Source organism: Aethalodelphis obliquidens, unplaced genomic scaffold (assembly GCF_003676395.1).
Source record: "Aethalodelphis obliquidens isolate GAN/ISIS:26980383/991018 unplaced genomic scaffold, ASM367639v1 scaffold13, whole genome shotgun sequence".
NCBI classification, from domain to species: Eukaryota; Metazoa; Chordata; class Mammalia; order Artiodactyla; family Delphinidae; genus Aethalodelphis; species Aethalodelphis obliquidens.
This window is the reverse complement of record NW_020837957.1, coordinates 25,030,789-25,058,498: the sequence shown is the minus strand read 5'-3', so window position 1 is coordinate 25,058,498 and position 27,710 is coordinate 25,030,789. Positions and strand designations below refer to the sequence as shown.

The 27,710-nt window shown below is 36.3% G+C and overlaps 1 protein-coding gene and 1 non-coding gene across 2 annotated transcripts; both read left to right on the top strand.

The window, feature by feature from the left end:
* GTF2B (general transcription factor IIB) lies at positions 1-27,203 on the top strand. The gene is made up of 7 exons (XM_027114257.1): positions 1-111; positions 4,128-4,234; positions 20,369-20,502; positions 22,724-22,870; positions 22,996-23,125; positions 24,306-24,587; positions 26,785-27,203. Exons 1-7 carry the CDS (start codon positions 95-97, stop codon positions 26,916-26,918), a joined length of 951 nt encoding a protein of 316 aa, XP_026970058.1. The 5' UTR covers positions 1-94; the 3' UTR covers positions 26,919-27,203.
* On the top strand, positions 17,487-17,559 carry TRNAR-CCU (transfer RNA arginine (anticodon CCU)). The gene has a single exon. It is a non-coding gene; the product is annotated as a tRNA-Arg (tRNA).
* Positions 27,204-27,710: the final 507 nt, after the last annotated feature.

Below are 27,710 nucleotides of genomic sequence, written 5' to 3'. Positions count from 1 at the left end.
AAAAGCCAGTCTCGCAGCGTTTCTCCGTCACAATCGCTTCCTGTTTGCGGTTCGTCCGTCGTCCTTGGTGGCTGGAATTGCAGTGGCCGTGAAGATGGCGTCTACCAGCCGGTAAGTACGTCCAGCCGAGTTTGGGCAGCTGAGGGGCGGGCGGCGAGTGCGGGGGCTTGCAAGGTGGCCGCCGGCACTTCCGCGTCGGGCAAAACGCCGCGGAGGTGCGGGGAGAGGCGGCAGGACCGGCCGGCCGCCCCGGACAAAGGCACTCCCAGAGGCAGGGCTGACAGGGGTGTTGCAGGGGGTACCGAACCGCCGGCATTTCTCCGCCAGCGTCCTAGGCCGTTTTCTCACCCAGGCACCACCGTGTGAAGGCTCATGTGTCCCCAGCCCCTGGCCTCGCGTCTTTTCCGGATATTTCACCCGTCCTTTTTTTCTTGTTAATTTTTTCTACGCTTGGTTTTCCATCTGTGGCTCAACAAGCCCGAGGGTCCGTGAATCCTCCTCTCTAAAGGGAAAGGGTTAATTTTAGGCCCCTATTGATCTGACAAGTCAGAAAGTTAGGGACGTCAGCATTGGTAAGGCTGAGGGAAACTGATTGCCATCCCCGAGGCCTTTTGAAGTGGAAGCTAGGGCATTTCTGAAGAGTTGATAAGTTCTCTTCTAAGAGATTTCTTTACAGATGTTGTCTGCATACTCTTGAAGAAGATCTTGCCTGCAGAAAATTACGTATGCTGGGTAGTCACTCTTTAATATTATATTTTAAAAATGTGATGCACCCATATCTACAGGAAGTGCATACAGTGCCGTTAGAGACAGCCTTTACTCCTGTGACATGAAAAATGTTTGCAGACCCTAATTATATCTCTCATGACCACTATGAGGTATATGTTAGGATTTTTGCGTAAGTGTAAACTGAGTCATGCCAATGTTGACTTATCCAAGGTTAGTGTTAGAACAGAGTGTAGAGTCTCAGATATCTATTTCCTGTTGTCACACTCGGCCTCTAGTTAACTCATGTATTAAAAGTATCAAATTAACTTCTGTAGCTTCTGGAAGGCAAGGTAGCTCTGGCATAATTTTTCTGAGCTTGTTATCATCTCTGGAATTGAATTCGCGATGAAAGCCATTATCACAAAATAGTAAGCTGGAGAAATCCAGGCCCTTTCTGGTAAACTACCAAGGCTTACTGCTTTATGTTACTGTATTTTTAAAAGGTTGGGGGAGGAGGCAGCCTTAGCTAAAACTACTTGGACACAGCTCTTAAAGCCAGGGACACTTGTTCACTTGTTACTGAATTAGTAAACACTTGTTTGCTAATTCAGTGTTTGAATGCTCAGTCATTCTAACTGGGTGTGGCTCTGCCAGGTAAGGCTTCCTTGTAGGTAAATGGAGAAATAGCTTCCCAAACCACTTATCTATGACTTGTATTCTCTCATGGCAGTAGATCTGAAAGGTAAACGTGGTCATATTTGGGCTAAGCTTTTGTATATAATAGAACAGGGAATGGTATTTGTAAGAAATGTTGTAATAGTTAAATATAGTAAATTCACTTGATAGATTCTTTACCAAAAGAATACATTTCCTTTGTGTGCCTTTATTCTCTTCATTAAAAAAATCTTTGAAATATTTCTTTGAAGTAAATTTTTTCTAGGCATGTCCAGCTCTTAAATGTATGTCATTGCTGTCCATCTGTTGAGTTTTTCTACCAGTGAGAACAATTAGTATTTCTGTCCTTAGCTTTTTTCCCCCTGAGGAAGATGTACAGTGACTAGGCTATGAAACTGCTTGGTGTTTTCACAGAGAAGAACACAAATGTTGTGACTTAAAATCTAAACTCCACCACTTATTAGTTCTGTGATTTTAGGAAAATCGTTTTCTGAGCATAATCTTTAAAATGGAGGTAATGCTTAATTTTCAGAATTGCTAATGAAGATTAATAATATATGTATAGTACTAGACACATAGTAGGCACCTAACACATGACAGCTATAAAGTGAAGTTTGGCATTATGTGGCTTCTTAGGCAGCCTGAGTTATTTTAATCTCCGTGGTGGTGGTTTACTCCATTCCTTCGCTCTTGTTTCTCTCCCTTACTTCCCCACCACCCCACTCTTGTGCTTCTTCTTTTGTATTACCCTTGTGGGTAATTTCATTAAAATTGACTGCTTGAGCACAGTTTCATCTTATTTTGGATAGGTAACACAGGCAAATCATAGAAAAGCAAGAAGAAAAGTGAAAAGCAGTTCCTTCTTTCCCTAGCTCCTAGCCATCTAATTCTCCAAAGCAGTCATTATAACCAGTTTCTTGGTGTTTTCATAGTGATTCTGTGGTTTCACAAACATATGCATATAGTCCTAACCTCTCTTCTTCGAAAAAGTAGTCTAATATAAACACTGTGTGCTACCTTGCTTTTTACCTTTTTTGTGAAATTAGCACACACATTTTAAGTGTACAGTTCAATTACAAAGTGAGCACATACACATAGCTACCACCCAGGTGTAGAAATCAAATACCACTAGCACCCTGGAAGCCTCCTTTATGCCCTCAGTCATTACCCCTTCCCAAACCTAACCACATCCTGACTTCTAACACCAGAGGTTTGTTTTGCCTGATTTAAACTTTATATGTAAATGTATATGTATTCCTCTGTGTCTGGTTTCTTTTATCAGCATTTTGAGATTTATTCATGTTACTGCATATAACTGTAGTTCATACATTTTTCAGTTTTCTGTAAAATCCCCACCGTACTCTTTTCACTTAGGATATCTTTGAGATGTTTCCATATCATTTTTATATACATATACACACACACAATAGTATGTCTACTTATTAATAGTATGAAATATATCAGTCCTTGGTATGCTGTGTGCCACATGGCTGCCCATTTTATGCATTTGTAATTACTGTTACTTTACTAACATTTTCCTTTATTTTTACATAGTTTTCTTTAATAATTTATACTAATTTCTTAATGTTTTATTTGTCATAATTTATTAAAATATTTTTCTAGTAGAAATTTATGGAATAAACGTGAATATAAAACAAATCTCCATTCCCTCTTTCCGCAGTGAAAAGATCCAAGATGTGTTCTGGTTAACCTGAATATATAAATTTTGGGAATATGGATTACTTTATCATTTTTTCTGTGGGTATCACCTATGTTGAAAGTTAACATTCTGAACTGTTTGCTACTTTGAGAAACTTTATCCAAAACCACAGATACCTATTTACATACTTTACGAATGCTTGATGTTGTCTTTTATGTGTATATTTGTGGTGGTCATAACATAACCTTGTTCTGTATTAACTTCAGGTGAACTTTTAAAAAGGGCTTATTTTCAGTGATACCAGACATTTGTGATTGTAAGGCCACACCCACAGAAATAATTACTAAATCTATGTTAAATATCTTTGATGCTTTTTAGAACTGATTCTGTTAGGTCATTTAAGGCTGATGTGTCTTCCCCAGACTGCCTTATTTTCAAAATAAATTCATCAAACAAATTGTTAATATCACAGATTAAAAAGTAGATCTTGAAACAATTTCTTGAGGGCTCACAAACTTAGTTCTGGTCTAAATGAAATCATCAGGTCCTAGCCACCTCTACCACCCTCATTTGTATACCTTTTAGGTTCAGTGTACTATTCTAAGTGTATTACTAAGGTATGCAGCACGTAGAAAACAAAGACTTGAAATTCATTATCTGACCATAGAAGTAAGTGGCAAGGGTCACAAACCCAGATAGTTATGTGTAAATGTTGCACCGTTATTATGGTAGCTAGTCATTTCTATGTTAATCAAGGTTTATAAACATTTTAGTAGCCTACATGTTAAAAGAAAAAAAACACTTGTTTTCCATTTAAGTTTTTAAAGCCTTCCATTCTGCAAACCAATAACTGTTCTTACAAAAAACAATTCCAATTGTATCTGTTAATACTAGCTAGGATTTAAAGTAACCTAACCTAGGATTTTTACTTTGAGAATTTAGCTTAAATGTATTATAAATGTAAATGTATTATAAATTTATTGGAAAAATGTTCAAAATCCTCCTCTTTTTCCCCCCAAAATATTAGTACTTTGTTGCATGTTGGTTAGGAGGATATTAAAAAAAAATTTTTTTTTTCATTTAGTTTGGATGCACTTCCAAGAGTCACATGTCCAAACCATCCAGATGCGATCTTAGTGGAGGACTACAGAGCTGGTGATATGATCTGTCCTGAATGTGGCCTGGTTGTAGGTGAGCAGTTACTATGGTTTTAACTGAAATCACTATTTGGGGCATTTTGTTTTTGTGTATTTTCCAAACTCTCTTTTAATGAATACATTCTGACTTTTCCCCCCTACAGGTAATTCATATTTATTGTAAAACAAAAATAATTAGAAAAAAGGAAATAAGAGTGAAATCAGAGACACCATATTTTATTGTCTGTACAAACGCATATATTTCATAATGTGGGGTAGGAGGGAACATCTAAAATTGCGATAGCTGATCCAGAAGAAAAGGCCCTTAGTCCTTTGTCTCCTGTATCTGTAGTCTTAAACATTTGCACTCTTGTGCATATGAAATAATGAATAAATGTAATCTAACTTTTGCGACTTTTGTATATTTAAATATGATTTATTTTAGAGTAAAAAAGGTAGATAAGCATGATTTATGTTGGAGTAATAAAGGTATATCTTTATAAAGGTACTGAGTGTCATCCAAGGCCTTTTAGTCATCAAAAATGATTTAATTTTCATTTGCTCATACAGAATGATTTGTTTATGAATTTCTAGTGTGAAATTGTTAGTGTCAAAATAATACTTCTTAAAATATTACTTTTATTTCTACTTTCTCACTAATCTAGATATGTAGCATAACTTTAGGATAGAGATAGTCTGTTCAAAAATTTTCTTATGGTGGGGTTGCCGCCAGCACCTGAGAAAAGGAGTACTACTTGAAGTTTGAAATACTCAAGGTTGAAACTGCTAGTAGGATTGTGGGAAGTATAACAGAAACATGGGTGGGGATATACTGTGGAAGTGTCTTGCTTGGAGGACATCTGTAATATTCATGCAAATAGACTGCTTGCCTCAGACCTCCAGTGGGAGTTTTAAATCATAACAGAGTTGTTAATAGGAATCGGAATCCATTTGCAATTATATTCTGCTCAGTAAGCAGTATTAACAGTTAATATACTTATATGCTAGGCACTGTTCTAAGTGACTTACATATTCACTCAGTTTATCCTTGGAGACACTTGTGAGGTGTCTTCATTTTAGAGGTGCAGAAACGGGAGTTTAAGTAGTCTGGCAGTCTAGCTCCACTGCCTGCATGGGAGCCAAATTTCTATCCTGCCGTTGTCTTTTGTAATAAAATGAGTTCAATCTGAGATTGGCAAACTGTGACCTATCACCTGTTATATGGTGTGTGTGCTGAGAATGACTTTTATGTTTTTTAATTTTGAAAAAAATGAGAATAATTTTGGGAACACATGAAAATATTATCAAATTCAAACTTCAGTACACATAAATAAAGTTTTATTGGAACATAGCCACACTCATTTGTTTATATATTGTCTATGGCTGCTTTCGTGTTACAATAGTGGAATCTAGTGGTTGCAACAGAAACCATATGTGGTGCTCTCATCACATCACACTGCTGCTTAGTGCACTACAAATCCCAGTGAAGCAGTTATAAACCCACAGCATTTTTGAGTGCCAGGCATATCTCCATACTGAAACATTTTATTTATTTATTTTGTTACCATTGCATACCCATCATGTCAAAATGAGAAGAAAAGCTGAACTCTGAATGTCATGCTTTTAAGGCACAGTGGAGCGTAGGTTGTTACTGAATTAGATGGCAAAGCATTGTGTTCATTATGCAGTGATACTGTAGATGTGCCAGAAGAATACAACAGACGTTGACATTACCAGACTCAGCACTTATCACAATACTACTAACTCAGGAAAACAATGGTCAGAAAATTTAGAAAATATATAGTGGAATATCTCATCACAGCAGAATTTCTTCACAAAAATAAAAGAATAAAAATAAGTCAGTTTGGCCTCTTGACCTGCAAAGCCTAAAATATTTACTTTGGCCCTTTAAAGAAAAGGTTTGCTGACCCCTAAGTTAAATGAGAGCATTCTGTCTCTTCCAAAGTATTAAGATTGAACTGATAATATGTAAGAGTGAGACAGAGACAGAAGACTGAAGATAATTTCAGATTCTTGGCTCTCCTAACTTCTGTAGCCACTTAAAAAGAAGTAGTGCAAAAATATTGCATTATATTTCCAGTCTTTCCATCAGCTTCACTTCCACTTTGACTAGCAAGATAGTTGGGTAAATAAAATTAAGCAACTGGAGAAGGAAGATATAATTCTCAAGGCTTACCTGCTTTTTTGTGCTTGGAATCCTTAATTTTTAGTTGCATTTTTCTGTTACATCAAACGAAGGGAAGTTAATTTTCTTTTAGTTTTCCTTTATTATTAGTCTTGAACAGCATCAAAACTACTATTTTTCAATCTAACTAAACCTACTAGGCTAAATTTTAAGACCTGAAAACTTAAAAATATAATCTGATTAAACTTCTCTATATATAGAAATACCTGTTTATGATACTGTTTTTTTGATGTAAAATATAACAAACACTTGATTTAAAATATACAGTAGCCTTATTCACAGATATTGTGGTTAAATGTGTAATATGATGTCCTCCAAGTGAAGAATCTATTCCATGACTAGACAAGGGGAGGCAGGCAAGAGTCTGCTAAAAAAGTTCTGTTTTGCTAGGGATATCATCAGTCAAATTATGTTGAGAATAGTTTAATTGATCATGACATTCCATGGGTCTAAATTTTAAAAATAACATATACATACGTACATACACACACAAATGTATATCATTGTCATATATCAATAATAAATTTAGATTTGCATCATCTTGCTGGTTTAAAGGCATATGCTTTGTTGCCAGCTCAATTCAACCTTTATCTCTAATACTATGGAAATGGGGAAGAAATTAAGCTGGACAAATATTCTGCAGTCCATTGAGGGCATAAAATTTGTGGCTTCTTTCATGTTTGAGATATTGATGTTCATGGAGATTTATATCTAGACAACATCATCATGTGTTTCCTAATAAATAATCTTGGTGTACATAGTTTGATTGTACTTGCCATGAAATTTTACATTGTCTGAAAGTTTTTATATTATAACATATTTATTGAATAAGCATTTTGAATAGCTTTCTCTTTAAATAATCACCAGACAACCTTAGAAACAAACTCTTTTAGAATTGTTTTTGGACCACTCTGTACTTACTTAATATTTAATATGTTCTTGAAACTTAAAGCAGCCTGTTGTCACTAACTCCCCTTAATTTTAAACCCAAGACTAGATACTGCTCAACTGTTACCTTCAGAGCCATATATTATCCCTCTCAACTGAGTTATCAAGTAGGAGAGCCCATTACTATTATCTTTTTAAATGAAATTCATAATACAAAAAATGTTTTATATAATATACCTTTTTTCTAGTCTCTAATAACACCTTTCTCACTGTCCTTCAAACCTTCATTGGTAGACTCCTTGAGGCCCACCACTCAGTCTTAAAACCAGTGCCATGTGTTTTAGAACTTTCTTAAAGCAACATCGTACTTTCAGGAACCAATTTCTGTTTCAGTAACATGACAGATCACCTCAAAATTCAGTGGCTTATAACAACCATTTCATTTTGCTCATAATTTTATTGGTCATTAATTTGGGAAGGATTCATCTGGGCCATTGTTTTGGCACTGGCTAGACCTGGAGGATCCACTTCCATAACGGCATCTTCATCTGCATTTTGATGCCTTTCTGTTCCTTGACCTCCCCACAGAGGTTTGTCATCCTCTAAAGCTTCTCCATAGTTGTGTTAGAGTAGTCATATTTCATACATGGTGGTTGGTTTCTACGAGAAATATCCCAGGAGCAAGTGTTTTCAGCGAGAACGGAAGCTGGACTCAAGTAGTTAAGGGCTATGCCTTGGAACAGGGTCACTTCTGCATTCTATTAGTCAGAGCAGCCCTAGGACCCACCTAGATTGGAAGGGGAGGAGAAATAGCCCCACCTCAATGTGAGGGTGACAAGGTCATGTTGCAGAAGAACATGTGGATGGGAAATATTATTGCTGCCATCTTTGGAAAATACAATTTGTTACATGTTTGATGTCCTGTTTAATTTTTCCCCAGTATTTAAATGGTTGTGTAGTATTTAGTCTCTCAGGTAATTTAGGTTGTTTCCAATTTTTTGTAGCTGTTTGTAGTACTACTTATAACATGTAATAGTTTAATTGACTTTCCTCTTGTATTTGAATTATAAGATTGTTATTTTAGACGTATGAAGTATTATGATTTGTCATTGGCTGTCTCATCAGTGACCCTTAAGATATTGGTAGTGATCTCTAAAATAGGGCCAATTTTTAAAGCAAAGCTTTGTCATTTCTACCATGTTGGCTGTAACAGCAGCACTGTGTGGGTTTTTTCCCCCAAATCCTGTGTGATTATGACACTTTAAAAGTTGAGCACTAGGTGGCAGTATAATCATATTTAGATTATCACTTTGTTCATAAGTTTGACCTTGTATATTGTTTGGGCATGATTTATAGGCTGCAAAGTGTAAGGTTAGTAAGCTGTCGTAACAGCTATTAAAACATGAAATTGGTTATCAAGACTTTGATAAATTAGGATTTCACAATGAGGTGTTGTTTAGAACTAGTGGTATCATTTCTACTTAAAGCCACTTTTTGTGTAGCATTTAAAATGGAATTCTTCCATTGATTTTAAAAGTAATATAAGGAGGGCTTCCCTGGTGGCGCAGTGGTTGAGAGTCCGCCTGCCGATGCAGGGGACACGGGTTCGTGCCCCGGTCCAGGAAGATCCTACATGCCGCAGAGCAGCTGGGCCTGTGAGCCATGGCCACTGGGCCTGCGCGTCCAGAGCCTGTGCTCCGCAACGGGAGAGGCCACAACAGTGAGAGGCCTGCGTACCGCAAGAAAAAAAAAAAAGTAATATAAGGAAAATACCGGAAAATAGTTTAGATGAATTTGAAAGAGAAAAATGAGTCGATTTGACCTTCCCCTCCTAAGTTCATTCTGGATATTGTTTATACTAGTGAATCTGAGACATGAACGTGAATGTACATTAAGAATCAGCTGAGAAATATGTTTAAAAAGATTCCAGGCCCCACTTCCAGAAACCCTAGCTCAGGTCATACATTGGTAACATGTTAAGAAACACAGATCTATCCTGTAAACTTTATAATTTGGCACATTCTTTGTGATCTCTGTACAGTTAGGCTTCTCATCTTTGCTTTCATATTTCCCATGTCTCCAGACCTAGACTGCAAATTCCTATAAGATGTGTGTCCATGGTTCCTAGGGTAACTAGGAGTCAATGGCCCTGGAGTCTAGACTTGACTCTACTACTTAATAAGTTATGTAACTAAGGTTAAGTTACATAATTTCTCCAAGCTTAACTTTCTTTATGTGTAAAATAAGTACCCCCCCCCCAAAAGGACATGTACCATACATCTCAGATTTGTTAGGAATTGTTAAGAATAAAATGAGATAATGTATAAAATACATAGTATAATTTTAGTATGAGATTTCAGTGATACGTATTTTAGGGATATAAGTACTCCTTTTTTCTTAACCTTGTAGAAAAAAAGGGTGATTCCAAATCTGAGATGCCATTCTTCCTAGCAAGTCAATTGCAAAATGTGTTTTAGTGATTGTTATGGGTCTGGCATATTTAATGCTGCAGTTGTAGTATTTTAAACATTATCGGATTACCATCTTTAAATTTGCATTAGCAGTGTTTCCTAAAGGAAAATATTCAGCTTTAGTTTACTATAGCCAAGTTATATTTTAAAATTAAGGAATATTTGTATTCACTTTCAAATTCTTGCTTTGTCATCTCTTGTAAGCCCTCAGACACAGCCTTTTTACCTAATTCAGAAATTTTTAATTTAGATGCTACTTTCTCTTAAGCATCAGAGAACCACTAATTTTACTTGGGTAACACAACCATTCTGAGGTAGTTTTTTGATTTTAAAGAAAGGGAAACTGAGGCTTGTAGTGTTTGGGTAATTAGCTCAAGATTCTACACCTAGTAAGTGACACAGCCACTTAAATCCAGATTTATTGGACTTGAAAAGCCTTTGGTCTTTGTACTGCATGTTTCCATTAAACACTGTGCTGGTCAAGGAGAGTGATAGAAAGATGAGGTGCTATAACCAAGCTCTGGACCAATTCTTTGTCTACTGTGTGGAAAGGAGGAAGGTAAATTAAAACAACAAAGAGTGGTAAAAGTTCTATTACAGATCTTCCAAGTTTGGTGAGAACACGTAGGAAGGAAGTGGTGACTTCCTAGGGAAATTACTGTTGAATTTACATTGAAAACATGATCATTAGAATGAGTAAGGGTTTATGGAGGGAAAGTCATTCCAGGTAGAGGGGAAAAGAAACATGTGCCATAAGATGGAGGCCTGAAAGTATCAATATTAGTATGTGAAGGACTAAATGTATTGTGACTAAGTTAAGATGCATCTTCTACCAGAGCCAGGACTCCTTAGCTTAGATGCTGCTGCTGCTGCTGCTGCTGCTTGCTGCAGACCTGCCCGTATTTCAGGAAAAGCAAGGTCTGTTCACATATTCAAGGATGGAACTTATAATGTATTTTCCTTTACAAACTGTTTTCCTAATGGTAGTTACACTGTTGACTTGTACAGGGGTTTTTTTGTTTTTATTGTTTTTTAATGGTCTAAACATGGATAAAATAGGATTTTATGGGCTGGTCTGGGAAATTAACCATGATATGGTTTGTTTCTAGTGGATAATTCATTTTGGGTTGGTACCCAGTTTACATTGTGGGAACATAAACTGATTTAGAGACTGACTATATTATTAATAGTATTTCTTTATAAAATATCTCTTGATCAAAGTTCCCTTCAAAATTATCTTTAATGCAAGATTTCTGATAAGAATGTGTAGTAACCCTAGACTAAAAATCAGGATTCTTTGAAATGTGAGAAGGAATGGTAGGAAGGGTTAGGTGACTGAGGAAGGTGTGGAAACTAATGATGCATTTCATTTTCAGCATTAGATTTAACAAATACAGTGTGTTGGCTTAAACAGTTTTCCAGAGCACCTTGATTTTTTTTAATTAAAAAATTCAGTGCTTTGGATTTATCCATCTTGAATAATAATACATTTTGATTATTGAAGTTTTTGACTTAGCACATTTTGAAAACTTTTGTAGTTTTAAACTAAATGGTTTTAGATAAATCTAGCCTATGAAAACAAGTAGCTTGGGGGATATTGTTCTAAGACTCTTACTTCTGAATTCTCTACCAAAGGTGGTATGCCAAAATGCTTACAAGATGGCAGAAAGAATTGAAATTCTGGGCAGTTCCTCTTAATATTCCCTTTTTAAAAATTCCTTTATTGGGACTTCCCTGGTGGCATGGTGGATAAGACTCCACGCTCCCAATGCAGGGGGCCTGGGTTCGATCCCTGGTCAGGGAACTAGATCCCACATGCATGTCACAACTAAGAGTTCAAATGCCACAACTAAGGAGCCTGCCTGCTTCAACTAAGACCCCACGCAACCAAATAAATAAATAAATAATTTTAAAAAAATTTCTTTATTAATTTACAATAATAAACAGAAAACAAAAATATCCTGAGTCTAGGTCAGGTTGGAAAGTCAGATTATCTTCAGTATTGGCTTCCTGGCTGCTTTCGATATGTTGCAGTTTTCCCCTTTGTTAAAATTGCTACCTTAAGCCATTATGATTTTAATATTGTACTACAGAATATCTTTGGTTGTATTTACCATTTATAGCTTGCCTGGTAAGAAGGTTAAATGTTTAATTTGTCTTTGTGTACTGTTTCCTTTATACTATCAAGCAAAGTACCTTGTTTCTACAGGACATCCTTTCTTATCTCTCTCCCCTGCTCCGGCATTATTCCTTGTAGCAGAAGATGTTGGTTGTTTCCCAGTATCTATTACCCAACTCTTTCTTTAATAATAAGAATCCACTGGGCCTGTGGCTGCTCAGCTAGACTGTATTTATTTCCCCGCTTCCCTTCCAGTTGGTTATGGCCACCTGATTAAGTTCTAAGAGTGCACTGTAAAGTAGAAGAGATTTGTGCAATTCTAGATCCTGCCCTAAGGGATGTGCTCTCCCTTTTTCTCCTTCCCATTGGCTAGAATGCAGACATGATGGAGGGAACTACCAGCAGCCATCATACACTACAAAATGCAAGTCATGATGAAGATGGCTTATCAAAAAAGATAGGAGGAGCCTGGGAGTCACACTAATCCAAAACTATTAACTATGGTAACCTGAGAAAGTTCTATCTCGTTGAAGTTGCTGTTGTTTTTGCTTTGATTACAGACCTACCTGTATCCTTCCTAATACATTTTTGGAATCATATTGGGAGTTTATTTTTGTTTGGATTCTCTGTTGTCTGCCAGGGATTTGTGAGTACCCAGAGAGGCTGGGAGTACTTAACAGTGGTGGATTGGAAGGTTTTCCAACATCACTGCCACCACTGGACTTGGATTGATAATTCTTTATTACAGGATGAATAAGCATAAACATCAGCCTGAGGCTTTTGAATACAAACTACAGTAAAGACGAACAGTGGTCCTATGGACTTAACAGAAAATTCTGATTCTGATACAGTTTACTAGAAAAAAGTTATAGAAAATAACTGCTTTTTGTGATCAGTGAAATAAAGCTTCCTTAATGTTTCTATTAAAAGTGGTCAGAAATAAAGAAGATAGTACAAGGAGACAAACACAGTAAAACTGTTTCGATAGCAATGAGCTGACTTAACATTCTAGAAAATCGAATCAGTAAAGCAGAAAACAAACCTGAGAATATAAAGAGTGAATTTTGGAAAGTGGTAAAGACAAGATAGCCACTATGGTACTACTTGAAGATCCAGCTGAATATGATAAAATATTAAAGGTGCAATAGAAGAAAACTTGACATTCCTCACAGAAGACCCTTAGGGTTGCACATCAAGATTCGCACGCACCACTGGGGAATGTATCCTTTTAACATTTAAAAAGTTTTATTAATAAAAATTTGCAAGCAACCAACCAGTAAAAACATTACTTTGAAGGGACCTAAAATTTTATTGATGGAATACAATGAAGTTAAGTCTGATTCCTGTTTGTCTTGTGACACAGAAAGGAGGTCATAGAACAATCTTTTTAAAATAAATTTATACATAAATCCACAAAAATACAAAGCTGAGTTTTATTTGCTAATTGTCATGTGGAACAGTACTGATGACTATTCCTGATATTTCTGGTTCTTCTCTTTTGGGCCACATGGTGCAATTGTATTTCCCCACTCCCGTTTGAAGTTAAACATCACCACTTGACTGGCTTTGGCCAATGGTATGTGAGTAGAAATGTTACTATTAGAAACCTATTTCCCTAGCATGGTGACTGGCATGTCTCAAGTGGTAGGAATTCCATCAACTTGAATAAGGACTGCATAGAAAGCAGTCCTGGGCTTTCTATTCATACCATCCTCGGCCAGCTTTTTTTTTTTTTCCTCCCTAATCCAACTTGTCTTTTTTGAGGCAGTACAAAGCAAACACTAAAAGAAACTCATGCTAAGTTACTTTGGGGCCAAAAGGAAAATGTTATGAAATGAAGCATGTTGGCTAACTAATACTTTATCTTTAGAGTTCTAGAGAGACTTAAAAGATGTGAGTTAGTAAAGATAAAGTATTCTCTTTTTTAAAAAAAAATTAATTAATTTATTTTTGGTTGTGTTGGGCTTTCGTTGCTGTGCGCGGGCTTTCTCTAGTTGCGGTGAGCAGGGGCTACTCTTCGTTGCAGTGCACGGGCTTCTCGTTGCGGTGGCATCTCTTGTTGCAGAGCACGGGCTCTAGGCACCTGGGCTTCAGTAGTTGTGGCACTTGGGTTCAGTAATTGTGGCTCGCGGGCTCTAGAGCGCAGGCTCAGTAGTTGTGGCACATGGGCTTAGTTGCTGCGGACCAGGGCTTGAACGCGTGTCCCCTGCATTGGCAGGTAGATTCTTAACCACTGTGCCACCAGGGAAGTCCCTATTCAGATCAATTGTTTAAAATTAATAGACTATAAAAGTGGTTGAATATAAGCATATAAAAGTGGTTGAATTAAAACCACTGGTTAAAAGTGGTTGAATATAAGCATATAAAATACTATAGCAATTACTAGTTAGAAAATGAGATTCTTAACAACAAAAAGGTCTAAATGTGACATACATGTAATCTGAAAGAAGACCTTGAGAAAGAGTATACTCCCTTGTCCAAGAAGATAGATAAAAATTGTTCTGTCACTCCCCCCAAAGTGTATAGGTTTGATACAGTTTAATTCAAATTCAACAGTATTTTGGTGGGGGTGAATTTTAATTTTTAGTTTATTAAGGTATAATTGCAGACAATAAAATTCAAAGATCCCAAATGTATGGTCTTAAATTTTGTCATTGCATATACTGGTGTAACCAACACACTAATCAGGATATTTAGGGACTTCCTGGCAGTCCAGTGATTAAGACTCTGGGCTTCCACTGCAGGGGGCATGGGTTCTATCCCTGGTCAGGGAACTAAGATCCTGCAAGCCTCACGATGCAGCCAAAAAAAAAAACCAAACAGACAAACAAAACATGATTAGACCATTTCCCTCATCTCAGAAGTTCCCTTATGCCTTTTTCTAGTCAGTCACCTCTACCTCGCCCCCCACCTCCAACCCAACCCAACCCAGCAATCCCTGTACTGATTTCTATCCTCAGAAATTGTTTTGCCTGTTTTTGAACTTCCTACAAATAAAATCATATAATATGGTTGGTTTTTCTTATGTGTGACTGACTTTTTTTTTACTCAAAATAGTGTTTTCGAAATGCACTTGTTACTGCATTATTAGTAGTTTACTTGCTGAGTTTTCCATTGTTTACATTTTCCCATTGATGGACATTTGGGTTTCAAGTTTTTAGCTAATATGAATAATGCTGCTGTGCACATTCTTGTATGAGACTTTATTTTAATAAATTTATTTTATTTCATTTTATTTATTGTTTTTGGCTGTGTTGGGTCTTCGTTGCGGTGTGCGGGGGCTTCTCATTGTGGTGGCTTCTCTTGTTGCGGAGCACGGGCTCTAGGCGCATGGGCTTCAGTAGTTGTGGCTCATGGGCTCTAGAGCGCAGGCTCAGTAGTTGTGGCTCATGGGCTGTAGAGTGCAGGCTCAGTAGTTGTGGTGCACAGGCTTAGTTGCTCCACGGCATGTGGGATCTTCCTGGACCAGGGATCAAACTCATGTCCCCTGCATTGGCAGGTGGATTCTTAACCACTGCGCCACCAGGGAAGCCCTGTATGAGACTTTCTAAAAAATATTTATTTATTTATTTTATTTGGCTGTGTCAGGTCTTGGTTGCTGCGTGCGGGCTCTTCGTTGTGGCGCGTGGGCTTCTCTCTCGTTGTGGTGCTTGGGCTCCAGAGCGCGCAGGCTCTCTAGTTGTGGTGCTCAGGCTCAGTAGTTGAGGTTCACAGGCTTAGTTGCCCAACCAGGGATTGAACCTGTGTCCCCTGCATTGGAAGGCAGATTCTTAACCCCTGGACCAGCAGGGAAGTCCCATATTCTTGTGTGAGATTTTTGTAGGCAAATACTTAGGAGTGGAATTGCCAGATCATAAGGTGGGTAGGTGCCAAAGTAGTTGAACGGTTTTAAACTGGTGTGAATGATTTTGGCAATTATTCTCAATTTCTTCTTGAAAAAATAGATGAAACTCGTTGTAGAATATAGTATAATATCTTAGTTAATACTCTTTAGACACCACTGATATGTGGATTGAGAACTGTGCATGTGTGTAATACCTAGATGTACATATTGAATCTGTTTACCTTTTTGGATGGGGAACTTGATCAGAGTGTTAGAGATCATACTCTATAGATGGAGGGAGGAGTAGTGCTATTATGTACACAACAGTCCTGCTATGATTTGGGCTATTAAAAACCTTTATATATAGATTTTCTATCTGGTGTTAATTTTACAAAAATCAGTGTGTGGTTAAGAAAGGAACTGGTGAAAGTTGGCGTGTTTCTCTGTTTCTAGAACGTGGAAGGCTTTGTGAGGTTGTGTGTTATGCGCACATGTGCTAATTGGCAGGCAGCTTCTTGTCAAAGGTTGATTATGCCCAAACAGTATGGCTGCCTTGTACACTTACTCCTTGAAAAATTCTGTAATGCAGTTTCCTTCCAGAGCAGCTTTTAAAAGTGCGACCATTTAGATGTTTTCCAAGAAAATCCTTTATGTATTCTGACTTTTTTTCTGAATGATCTGCCCTATTTCTTGTTACTCATGCACTTAATCTGGTCGTCTAGTTGTAGTTTCATGATGTGCTTTTTGAGTTATTTTGGAAATTTTATTTTTTACAAATGCTATGTTTTGAGCAGTAACATAAAAAGAGGGAATAGCTCTTAGCACAAACCACAGATTGTTGAATGAGTCATGTAGATCATTCCCATGTATGTGGAAAAATTACATCATTACCCAGTTCTGGTCTTTCTATTTATACTATCCTAGGCCAGCTTTTTTTTAAATTTATTTTCTCCCTAATCCAGCTTGTCTTTTTTGAGGCAGTACAAAGCAAGCACTAAAAAAAACTCATGGTAAGTTACTTTTGGGCCAAAAGGAAAATGCTGTGAAGTGAAGCATGTTGGCTAACTAATATTTTATCATAGTTAGAGTCCCAGAGAGACTTAAAAGATGTGAGTTAGTAAAGTATTCTCTTTTTTTTAAATTAATTAAAAAAAATTTTTAACATCTTTATTGGCGTATAATTTCTTTGCAATGGTGTGTTAAGTTTCTGCTTGGCTGCGTTGGGTTTTTGTTGCTGCGTGCGGGCTTTCTCTAGTTGCAGTGAGTGGGGGGCTGCTGTTCCTTGTGGTGCACGGGATCCTCATTGAGGTTGCTTCTCTTTGTTGCGTAGCATGGGCTCTAGGTGCGCGGGCTTCAGTAGTTGTGGCTTAGTGGTCTCTAGAGCGCAGGCTCAGTAGTTGTGGCGCACAGGCTTAGTTGCTCCGTGGCATGTGAGATCTTCCCAGAGCAGGGCTCAAACCTGTGTCCCCTGCTTTGGCAGGAGGATTGTTAACCACTGCACCACCAGGGAAGTCCCTAAAATATTCTCTTAATACAGCCATTGTGTTAATTAAGATATTAAAAGTTAATGATGACATTTGATTTTTTTTTAACTTAAATTTATTAAGTAACCGTAGATTTGAAGGCCACAGTAGTTTTTTGTTTTGTGTACATTTGTGTTTTCATTTCACTGACTAGGAAAGTTGGATTCACTTTTCTCCCTTTGAAAACATGAAGCATGGAGACACTGTGGTATCACTTTGGTCAGTGGATGCTATTAAAGGGACTAAACTTTGTCTAAAAATCTTGTTTTGGGGGACTTCCCTGGTGGTCCAGTGGTTAAGACTCTGGACTCCTAATGCAGGGGGCCCAGATTCGATCCCTGGTTGGGGAACTAGATCCCGCATGCCGAAACTAAGATCCCGCATGCCACAACTAAGACACGACACAGCCAAATAAATAAATAATAAAAATAAATATTTTCAAAAAATAAAAATCGGGCCTTCCCTGGTGGTGCAGTGGTTGAGAGTCCGCCTACCGATGCAGGGGACATGGGTTCGTGCCCCGGTCCGGGAAGATCCCACGTGCCGCGGAGCGGCTGGGCCCGTGAGCCATAGCCGCTGGGCCTGCGCATCCAGAGCCTGTGCTCTGCAATGGGAGAGGCCGCAACAGTGAGAGGCCTGCGTACCGCAAAAAAAAAATAAATAAATAAAAAATAAAAATCTTGTTTTGGTGTTTTGATAGAAATTTAGTGAAAAGAGCTTGTAGTGGAATAGGCACAATATGATATAATTTTAATCTTACAAAAAAACATACATATACACATGAATGAAAAGACAGAAAGAATATATGCCAGAATATTTACAGTGGCTGTCTTTGGATGTTGGTAATACAGGTAATTTTGTTTTGCTTATGTAACTATTTTTTGTAAGCAGCTATTCTGTAAAAAGGAAGAACAGTCAAGTCTCTTTAGAGTGGTCTCTTGGAGACATGGGCCTTGCTTATTAATATTATAGTAAAGTTCAGTGCACAGTTACAGATTTTATGTTTCTTTCAGGTAAGTTTTAAAAATCATTATTAATTTATGTAATTAGAATTGCTTCCCAAGTTTAGTGATGTTTGCTTTTATGAGGAGGAAGCAGTGAAATCCATCATGACCATCCCACCAATTTAACTTTTTCTCCTTATTTTGGGCCACCTGCCCAATCTCTGATCCACAGAAGTTGCCTAAACTGATCTCCCTGCTTCTGCTTCCCTTGGTCATTCTTATTGCATAAGGTATGACAAATGGGGATCCTAGCTCTATCCCAGTTCCCTAGTGACAGGGACACACGATAGTCCAAGTGAGATCTGGTTATTCCCAAGTGACCTGAGCGTTCAGAGAAAAACAGATTTTCCCCAAACCATCAGGAATGAATGATTCTGTTGTGTATTCACCTGTTTTCTTAAATATAACACTAAGATCAGATCACTGTACTCTATTTATAAGCATTTTAGTTAACATACCATATATAAAAACGTTTAGAAGATTTAGCACAATCTACATGTAGTTCCTTCCTTCTGTTCTCTCCCTGCCTCCTTTGCTGTCCTACTGATCCTACTGATCAAGTACTGCAGCAAAGCACTCTGATATTGATCCTGTAAAAGTCTAATATGGAGATTAATATTTTACAACTGGTGCTCTTCTTATTCAGAATGAATGTCAAAATGTCAGAATGTTTGTTATCTTATTATTTTTATAGCAATAAATAGCTAATATCAAACAACTTACTTTGAACTGGTTTTTAAGCACTTCATGTGTACCGAACCTGTATGAGCTTATTTAATGTTTAAATCTTTAAAATGAGGTTATTGGGGAAATTTAAAGCTGAGGAAGTGAAGGCACAGAAATGAGGAAATTTGTCCAAAGCTAAGCAGCAAGAGTCCACACTGTTAACCATTATATTAATTGACTGTCAATACCAAACTTATTTTTTTTTTAATTCCTTCCTTATTTTTTTTTTATTGGAGTATAGTTGCTTTACACTGCTGTGTCAGTTTCTGCTGTACAGCAAAGTGAATCAGCCATGTGTATACATATATGCCCTCTTTTTTGGATTTCCTTCCCATTTAGGTCATCACAGAGCACCGAGTAGATTTCCCTGTGCTATATAGTAGGTTCTCATCATTTATCTGTTTTATACATAGTAGTGTATATAAATCAATCCCAGTCTGCGAATTCACCCGCCTCCCTTGGTATCCCTACTTTTGTTCTCTATGAATACCAGACTTTTAACTACTGAGGTAACTTACTTCTGCCATTCCTTTCTCCTTTGTTTGTTGTGTATAGGCACAGATGAAAATGATCTGGTTCCTGCTTGCAGTTTTATCACAGCTGGTGGAAAAGCTCATGTTTTACGAATGCAGTATAGAACAGATTTTGGAATCCCATTTGCGTTTCAGTTTTAGCTGTGTGATCTTTGGCAAATTAGTTTTATTTCTAGTGTAGCAATAAAAGTGGTACCTACCTTTTATAAGGCTTTCAGTATTGAAAGAGAACATTTACAAAGGGCACAATCACTAGCATATTCATGTGTTCATGTTAACTCTTGTCTGTGGTTGGAGGTGTTACCAGCCATTGAGCATTCCCCCCAAAGCAGTAATCTACATCAGATCTACCCATGTCTGGCTTCTTGCTTACTGATTTCTAGGCTTAAAGTTTATTCTGTATGAATTATTTGGCCCAAAATATTTTTTCATCAAATAGTTACTAAAACATACCCTTAGGCTTAGATCTTTGCAGAGCATTGCCCATGAAAACTTTGTAATTTTTTAAATGTTAAACTGTGTGTATTAATACCATTGTGAATAGTGTTTTCTGTTTTTTTCCATGCCTGTTGCACATTTTGGTTCTTCATGGTTATATTACTTTATCTTTGCATCACATATGAATAGCTTTATTTTGCTATTTGTCCTTATTTTGACTAATTCTTTGTTCCAGGAGTTAGAATATGATTAATCATAGCATAATGTTTAAAGAGGGTTATTATTGGACTGGCACAATAGGAATGCTATAGGACAAATGCCTGAAACAAGATACTTAAGCTGAAACCTGATGTTTGTGTTGAGATTTTCTGGGAATAATAGGGCCGAGTTGGGCATTAAGCAGCATTAAATAAATCCCATCTTGACAAAACAATTTAGACTTGCACTTATATTCTCAGGTGACCGTGTTATCGATGTAGGATCTGAGTGGAGAACTTTCAGCAATGATAAAGCAACAAAAGATCCATCTCGAGTTGGAGATTCTCAGAATCCTCTTCTGAGTGATGGAGATTTGTCTACTATGATTGGCAAGGTAATAAATCCATTTGGCAGGAAGTACCAGGTGCAGACTGACTAAAGACCTGTTTGGGAACTTTGCAAAAGTATCAGTCTGCCCCAGTGAGTAATCTTGATCTGAGAATAAGATTTGCCAGTACTACTATTGTGAATGATGGTTGCCTTATGCATTTCTTCCATCTTAAATGGGAGACCAATAGATTGAAGTTACAGGCCCTTGTTTTCATGAAGCAGTTTTGCACAAAAAATTGAGTGTAGTATGTTCTTTGAGTTTATATTGACATGTTCCTTGAATATGAATGTTTCCTCTTTTCCCTCGATACCACCTAAGATAAATTGGATCTCAGTATAGACTACTTTCTAATATTGGTGAATTTACTTTCCTCATCAGTAAAGTGAGAATAATACTACTTTATAGAGATATTGAGGGTTACATGGGAATGTATGTAAAGTATCTATAACACATGTAGTGTGTAGAATGTGTTCAATAGATGGTACCTGCTGCTATTATATAAAGCAGGAGCATAATCTTCCTGGCAGCCTGGCTGTTTTTTGCTCTGTTATCTGAATTGGAAGTAGTAGTGGCATTATTCCAAAGGACTCGTCAAGGAAGTGTATGCTATTTTAGGACTGAATCTGTATTACTGCATAGTCTATTTTTAAGAAAGTATTCAAAAGTAGGTCATTATTTTTTCATGGTCTATAAATTACATATTAAGTTTGAAAAATGGTGTAGGCTAATTTAAAAAGTTTATAATATTCAGAAATATTTTAAAGTAGGAGGTTTCTGTGTTTGCTTTAGCTTTACAGGCTGGAAAAAAGTATACTAAGGACAGTTATAAATGTTTAAGATTGCAACTAATTAATGCTGTGACTTTTTTAATGTTTAATTTTTTTCAATAGGAAATACATGATTCAAAAACAAAAATGTAAAAAAAACCACAGTGGTTTTTCCTCACCCTTGACCCCTAAACTCTGTTTCTGTTGCAGCCCCCCTTTCCCTGTCAGAACAGGTAACCACTATTAGGTTCTCCTGTTTCTTTTGAAAGTTGTTTATGCCTATATGGCAAAGAAATTTTTTAAGATGGTACATTTGTCATATGTTAAATTTCTGAATGTATTTGGGGATATTTCTGGACTTTGCATGCTTTCTCTAACCTGGTCTAGTTAGTCCAGTGCCACCCCACACTGTTCTGATATCTGGCTTTATTGTCCTTTTCCAGCATTTTCTTCACTTGTCTTTTCCATTTAAAGTTAGGATAACTTTGTTTAGTTTAAAAACAAAAAACAAAACTTGGGTATTATTTCAACTGAGTTTTGTTAGATTTGCAAATTGCCTTAGGGAAAATTGACTTCTTACGGAAAAAATCTTGTTATCCAGAAATATAGTATGCATTTCCATTTCCTTAGGTCATATGTGTCCTTCAGTGGATGTTTTAAAGTTTTCTTCATCAAGGTCTTGCATGTTTCTTAAGTTGATCCCTAGATATTTTATCTTTTTTGTTGCTGTTGTAATTGCAGCTTTTTCTTTCATCTTCTAACTGGTTGATTACACACATGTAGGCTATTGATTTCTATTTGTTAATTTTGAACTTGCCCCTCTAATGAATTCTCTTATTATTTATAGCAGTTTGAGTGATTTTCTTGAGTATTCTAGGTAAATACAAAGGTAGTATCTGCAAATAGTTTATCACTTCTGTCTCAAATTTGTACTTCTAATCTTTCTCTTGCTGAGTTTTAATATAATTATACTAATGTAATTAATATAATTGTTATATAATAACATTATATAATTAAAATTACATCATGTTGGTTAGTTTTTCTAGTACAGTGTTAGAAAATGGTAGCGGTAGGAGGTGTTTTTGTCTTCTGACTTCAGTGGTAATGCTGCTAATGTTTCTTCATTAATCATTGTGCTGGCTTTGGACTTGGGAGTTTTGTTTGCTTAACTTTTTTAAGCACCTTTGGAGATTATCATGTGACTTTTCTCCTAGGTCTATTAATATGATGGTTTATATTATTAGATTTTCTAATATATTTACATTTAAAGTATTTGCTAGAAAACCTCTTTAAAACCATCTTAACCTGGTACTTTTTCTTTTGAGGAATAGAGAGGTTGCTCAGGGTAGATTTCTTGGGTAATATGGAGTCAGATTGTATAAGTTAAGTTTTCTTAGAAATTGTTCATTCAGGTTTTCAAAGTTTTTTGCGTAAAGTTATAAAACTTTGTTTTATAGGGTACAGGAGCTGCAAGTTTCGATGAATTCGGTAATTCTAAGTACCAGAATAGGAGAACCATGAGTAGTTCTGATCGGGCAATGATGAATGCATTCAAAGAAATCACTACCATGGCAGACAGAATCAACCTCCCTCGAAATATAGTTGTAAGTTCTTGTCTTTAAGCCATGCTGGCTTTGACTTAGCATAATTTAGTGAAAACATGAAATTTTGCTATTGTGGCTAATTAAATGGCCTAGAATTAATTAAACTTAGTTTCTCTGCTTTGAAGGATCGAACAAATAATCTGTTCAAGCAAGTGTATGAACAGAAGAGCCTGAAGGGAAGGGCTAATGATGCCATAGCTTCTGCTTGTCTCTATATTGCCTGCAGACAGGAAGGAGTTCCTAGGACATTTAAAGGTAAGTTTTTAGTTGCTTAGATATAAATGTTATCTATTTCATATTAAAGTGACAGACCAAAGTCAAGCAGCTTTGACAGTAGGTAGATAAGTCATGTCTTCCTGGTTACATACAGTAATCCACCTAAGTACCTTTCTAAACACCACCTTATTTTATTCCTTGACAAAAATTCTGTGATCATACTGATCATGTTCTTTTCAGGCTGTTTCCCATGTAAAGTCATGTTAGTCCATGTATGCCCTCTGTTCTTTGCTAGTAGGATATTCTGACTATATCTTGTGCGTTTTGAGGCCTGGCATCAGAAGCCTTTGTAGTAAGTTCGTACACTGGATGTACAGAAAAGTTTACGCTCCCAGCACAGGTCTCTACAGGTGAGGGAGTCAAGCCTTAGAAAGCATGAATGAAACTTTTTCTCTTGAGTTAGACAGTTTATATTTTCACACTTTGGTTGGAGGCTTTGCAAGAACCAGTGTTTTTCATCTAATTTGTAGTTTACCCATGAAAACATTACAGCTTATTCACAGTGTTGCTGTGATACTTAGCACATTTTACCTTAAGACTATAATTACCCTTCATTCATCCATGAATATTTTTTACGTTTTCTTGTGTCAGAGTGAAGAGGCAGTGACCATTATCATTACCATCTTTTGGGTTATTACAGCTAAAACTAAGGCTTTTGTTAAATTTATTCTGAAAGTGGTAGTTGAATTTTTAGAATAACAGGGTCAAATATTTGATCTCATTTTTCTATAGCCTGTCATCTCAGGGATTGCATGTACGTATGACATTGTGTAACTTGAGAAGCCTTCTTTAGTTTGAGTATTTTCTTTCATCTTCTTGACATACTCCTTACAACAGATTAATACATAAATATCAAAGAAGTTTTTGATTGGTTGAAGAAACTTGCATGAATTGAAACTTAAGAGAAGTTAATATTTTGAAATATTAAAACCTACATTTAACTTTTTAAAAACTTGTTTTAAGTGTAATAAACATTTAAATTAACAAATTTTAAATTAGCTCTATGAGAAGTATCACTGAGAGGATTAGAGATTGATCTTTAAGGCATGATTGGATTTTGCAATTAGAATATATTACTTTTATAATCAGAAATGATAGATTTTACAGTGAACTACATGGCCTATGTGGATTTATTTATTTATTTTTTTTCTCTTTTTAGAAATATGTGCCGTATCACGAATTTCTAAGAAAGAAATCGGTCGATGTTTTAAACTTATTTTGAAAGCTTTAGAAACCAGTGTGGATCTGATTACAACTGGGGACTTCATGTCCAGGTTTTGTTCCAACCTTTGTCTTCCTAAACAAGTACAGATGGCAGCTACACATATAGCCCGTAAAGCTGTGGAGTTGGACTTGGTTCCTGGAAGGAGCCCAATATCTGTGGCAGCAGCCGCCATTTACATGGCCTCACAGGCATCAGCTGAGAAAAGGACCCAAAAAGGTAGGATTGTTCATCAGGAAGGGTAGTGATGAAATTAATGAAGGCTGTAGTATGTGATTGTATTTCCATTTTAAGTACGAAGCAGGTACAGGCCTACCTGGTTCTGTTGCACTTTGCAGATACTGCATTTTTTTTTTTTTTTGGCAAATGGAAGGTTTATGGCAATTCTGAATTGTCAGATGATGGTTAGCATTTTTTTAGTAATAAAGTATTTTTTAGTTGAGGTATATGCATTATCTTTTTAGACATAATTCTTCTGCACATTTAATAGACTACAGTATAGTGTAAATATAAATTTTATATGTATTGGGAATCCCAGAAATTCCTGTGATTTGCTTTACTGCAGTATTGGCTTTATTTCAGTGGTCTGGAACTGAACCTGCAATATGTCTGAGGGATGCCACTAAATATCTAGAGCCCGTGTTTAAGAGGTAGTTCCTTAGCATCAAAACTTAAGAAAATACAGCATTTTAAGTGTCTCATAAATAAAAATATTTGGAGGCATAACCCTGTGTACAGACTTAACTTTTTTTTCATTTGAATTAAGTAATTAATTTTAGTTTGTACATTTTTCATTTTTAGAAGTTTTTATTTGTTCCCCCTAAATTCTCCTGGTTATTTTGAATAGTCTGTTTTTCCCCTCAAAACTTAACTTTTTAAATCTTGAGAGGAGGTGGCCATGCTTTGTTTCTCATTGGCTGGCATGGTACCCTACAGAGAGGCACACTATAAATATGTGTTGACCATCAAGTTTTAACTTTCTGTGAAACCTGTTCTCTTTCTTCTTTTGTATGCTATTCACAATTTCTTCGTGAAAATGCTAACATAAGCAGTTAAACCTTCTGCAGCTATTTTTGAATTTACTGTTGTAGAACTTTCAAGCAGAAGTATTAAGTGAATTTCTTTACAAGCATGCATTCCTTAATTAGTTCCATGATCCTCAAAAAGATTTATAAAGAAAAGGGAGCAGTCAATTCTAAATTTAAAAGTGAGGTAGTGAAATTACTTGCTGCCCAGCACCCAGTTGACATTCACATAGTTGACATTGATTGGTATTTATGTCTAGAAAAATATAATGCAACATACGATAAGGAAATTTAAAATTAGCTAATTGTGCACTGATGGCAGCATCCACACTGAAAAGCTGTAAAATCTCACTGATTTGAACTGGCTCTGAAAAGATGGTAAAATGAGTTTGTATTAAAGGGTGTGTTTAAAAAATCTATTTTGATTAAGTATAACTAACCAAATAATTGTCAAGTGGCAGTCCTTTGGGACTTGGTTTAAAAAATGGAAGGAAAATACGACACTGACTTTGAATGGTAAAAGTGGATCCTTGGATTCTGTAATAGACTGTAGAAATAACTCATGTGAGCTCAATATATATGCTCAAGTATGTGTTTATAATAGTGAAAAACATCTATATTATGCTATAATATACAGCTGTTTGACCTCAGATATGTTAAGTAGAAAAAAGAGGCTGTAGAAAAATACTTATAGGGACATCCCTGGTGGTCCGGTGGTTAAGACTCCAAGCTCCCAATGTAGGGGGCCTGGGTTCGATCCCTAGTCAGGGAACTAGATCATCATACACGTCGCAACTAAAGATCCTGCACGCGGCAACGAAGATCCCACGTGCTGCAACTAAGACCCAGAGCAGCCAAATAAATATTTAAAAAAAAAAAAATACCAACATGATCCCATTTTGGTTTTAACCTAACGAGAACCTCTTAATAGAGGTTTAGCTAGGGGAGACGTTGCAGGGGAACTTTTAAACACAGAACTAATAAAGTGAATTTCTTTACAGGAATGTATTCATAGATTCTGTGATCCTCAGAAAAATTTATTGTGAAGAAGTCAGTTCTAAATACAATGAGCAATATAATAGCTATCACACATAGTGCTATGCCTTGAGCACTGTTTAAATGTTTTCCGTATAGTAAACCTTTTAAACTAATTCGACAATGCTTTGCGAAAAGTACTAATACCATTATTATTGTTGTTACTGTAGCCCTGCTTTCTACTTTTTAGTTTTTGAAAGTGTTTTCTTTTTCACTTAAGACGTTTTATAGTACCATGTCTCACAAACGCAGGTAGTAGAAGGGGAGGTAGGATGGAAGTTAAACTTAATATTGCAGGTAGTAGAAGGGGAGGTAGGATGGAAGTTAAACTTAATATTTTGATTTTTGTCTTTTAGAAATTGGAGATATTGCTGGTGTTGCTGATGTTACAATCAGACAGTCCTACAGGCTAATCTATCCTCGGGCCCCAGATCTGTTTCCTACAGACTTCAAATTTGACACCCCTGTGGACAAACTACCACAGCTATAAATTGAGGCAGCTAATGTGAAACTCCTATGAACACTGAACTTTTGCCTGTTGTACATAGCCTATACAAAGTGCTGGATTGAGCCTTTAATAAGGAAAAACGAAAGATATGGTACGCATTCCAGGGCTAAATATTAATTGCTTGGCATTCATATGTATATACTAGTGAAACATATTTAATGACATTTCTTATTCAATTTGCTTCCTTTTGTAGCAATCTAGGAAACTGTATTTTGGAAGATATTTGAAATTACATAATTCTTGAATAAAACATTTTTCAAAACTAAAGGTTTTGTTACAGTTATGTTACATGTAATTTATAATTTATATAATTTATAATTACAAATAATGCATATTGTAGCTAATGAAGCTGATAGAGGTCCTTGTTTTCCATTATTTTTTCATATATATTTAATTTTCTTATTTTAATAAAGTTATGGAAATAACAGGCTTTTGAGGAACCACTGTTGAACATATTTAGTTTGCAGTTTAAAAGGAGGTGTGTGTGTGATTTCTTAATATATGTATATTAAAAAACAAGAAGTGATGAACAGGGCCTTGAACGGCACTGGCTTTAGAGATATAAGAATGTTTATGTGTTTTTTCTCAGTGAGCTTATTGAGCAGAAGATGATGCTAGTAAATAATTAGTAACAGAGACAGATTTCAATTTCCAAATGTTTACATTTCACTGTATAGAATCTGTGTATCTACAGTTCTTTGTTATTTCTACTAATCGGGATACTCATAGTCTAAAGAATATTTAAAATGGAGATTATTTGGCCTGAGGATATCC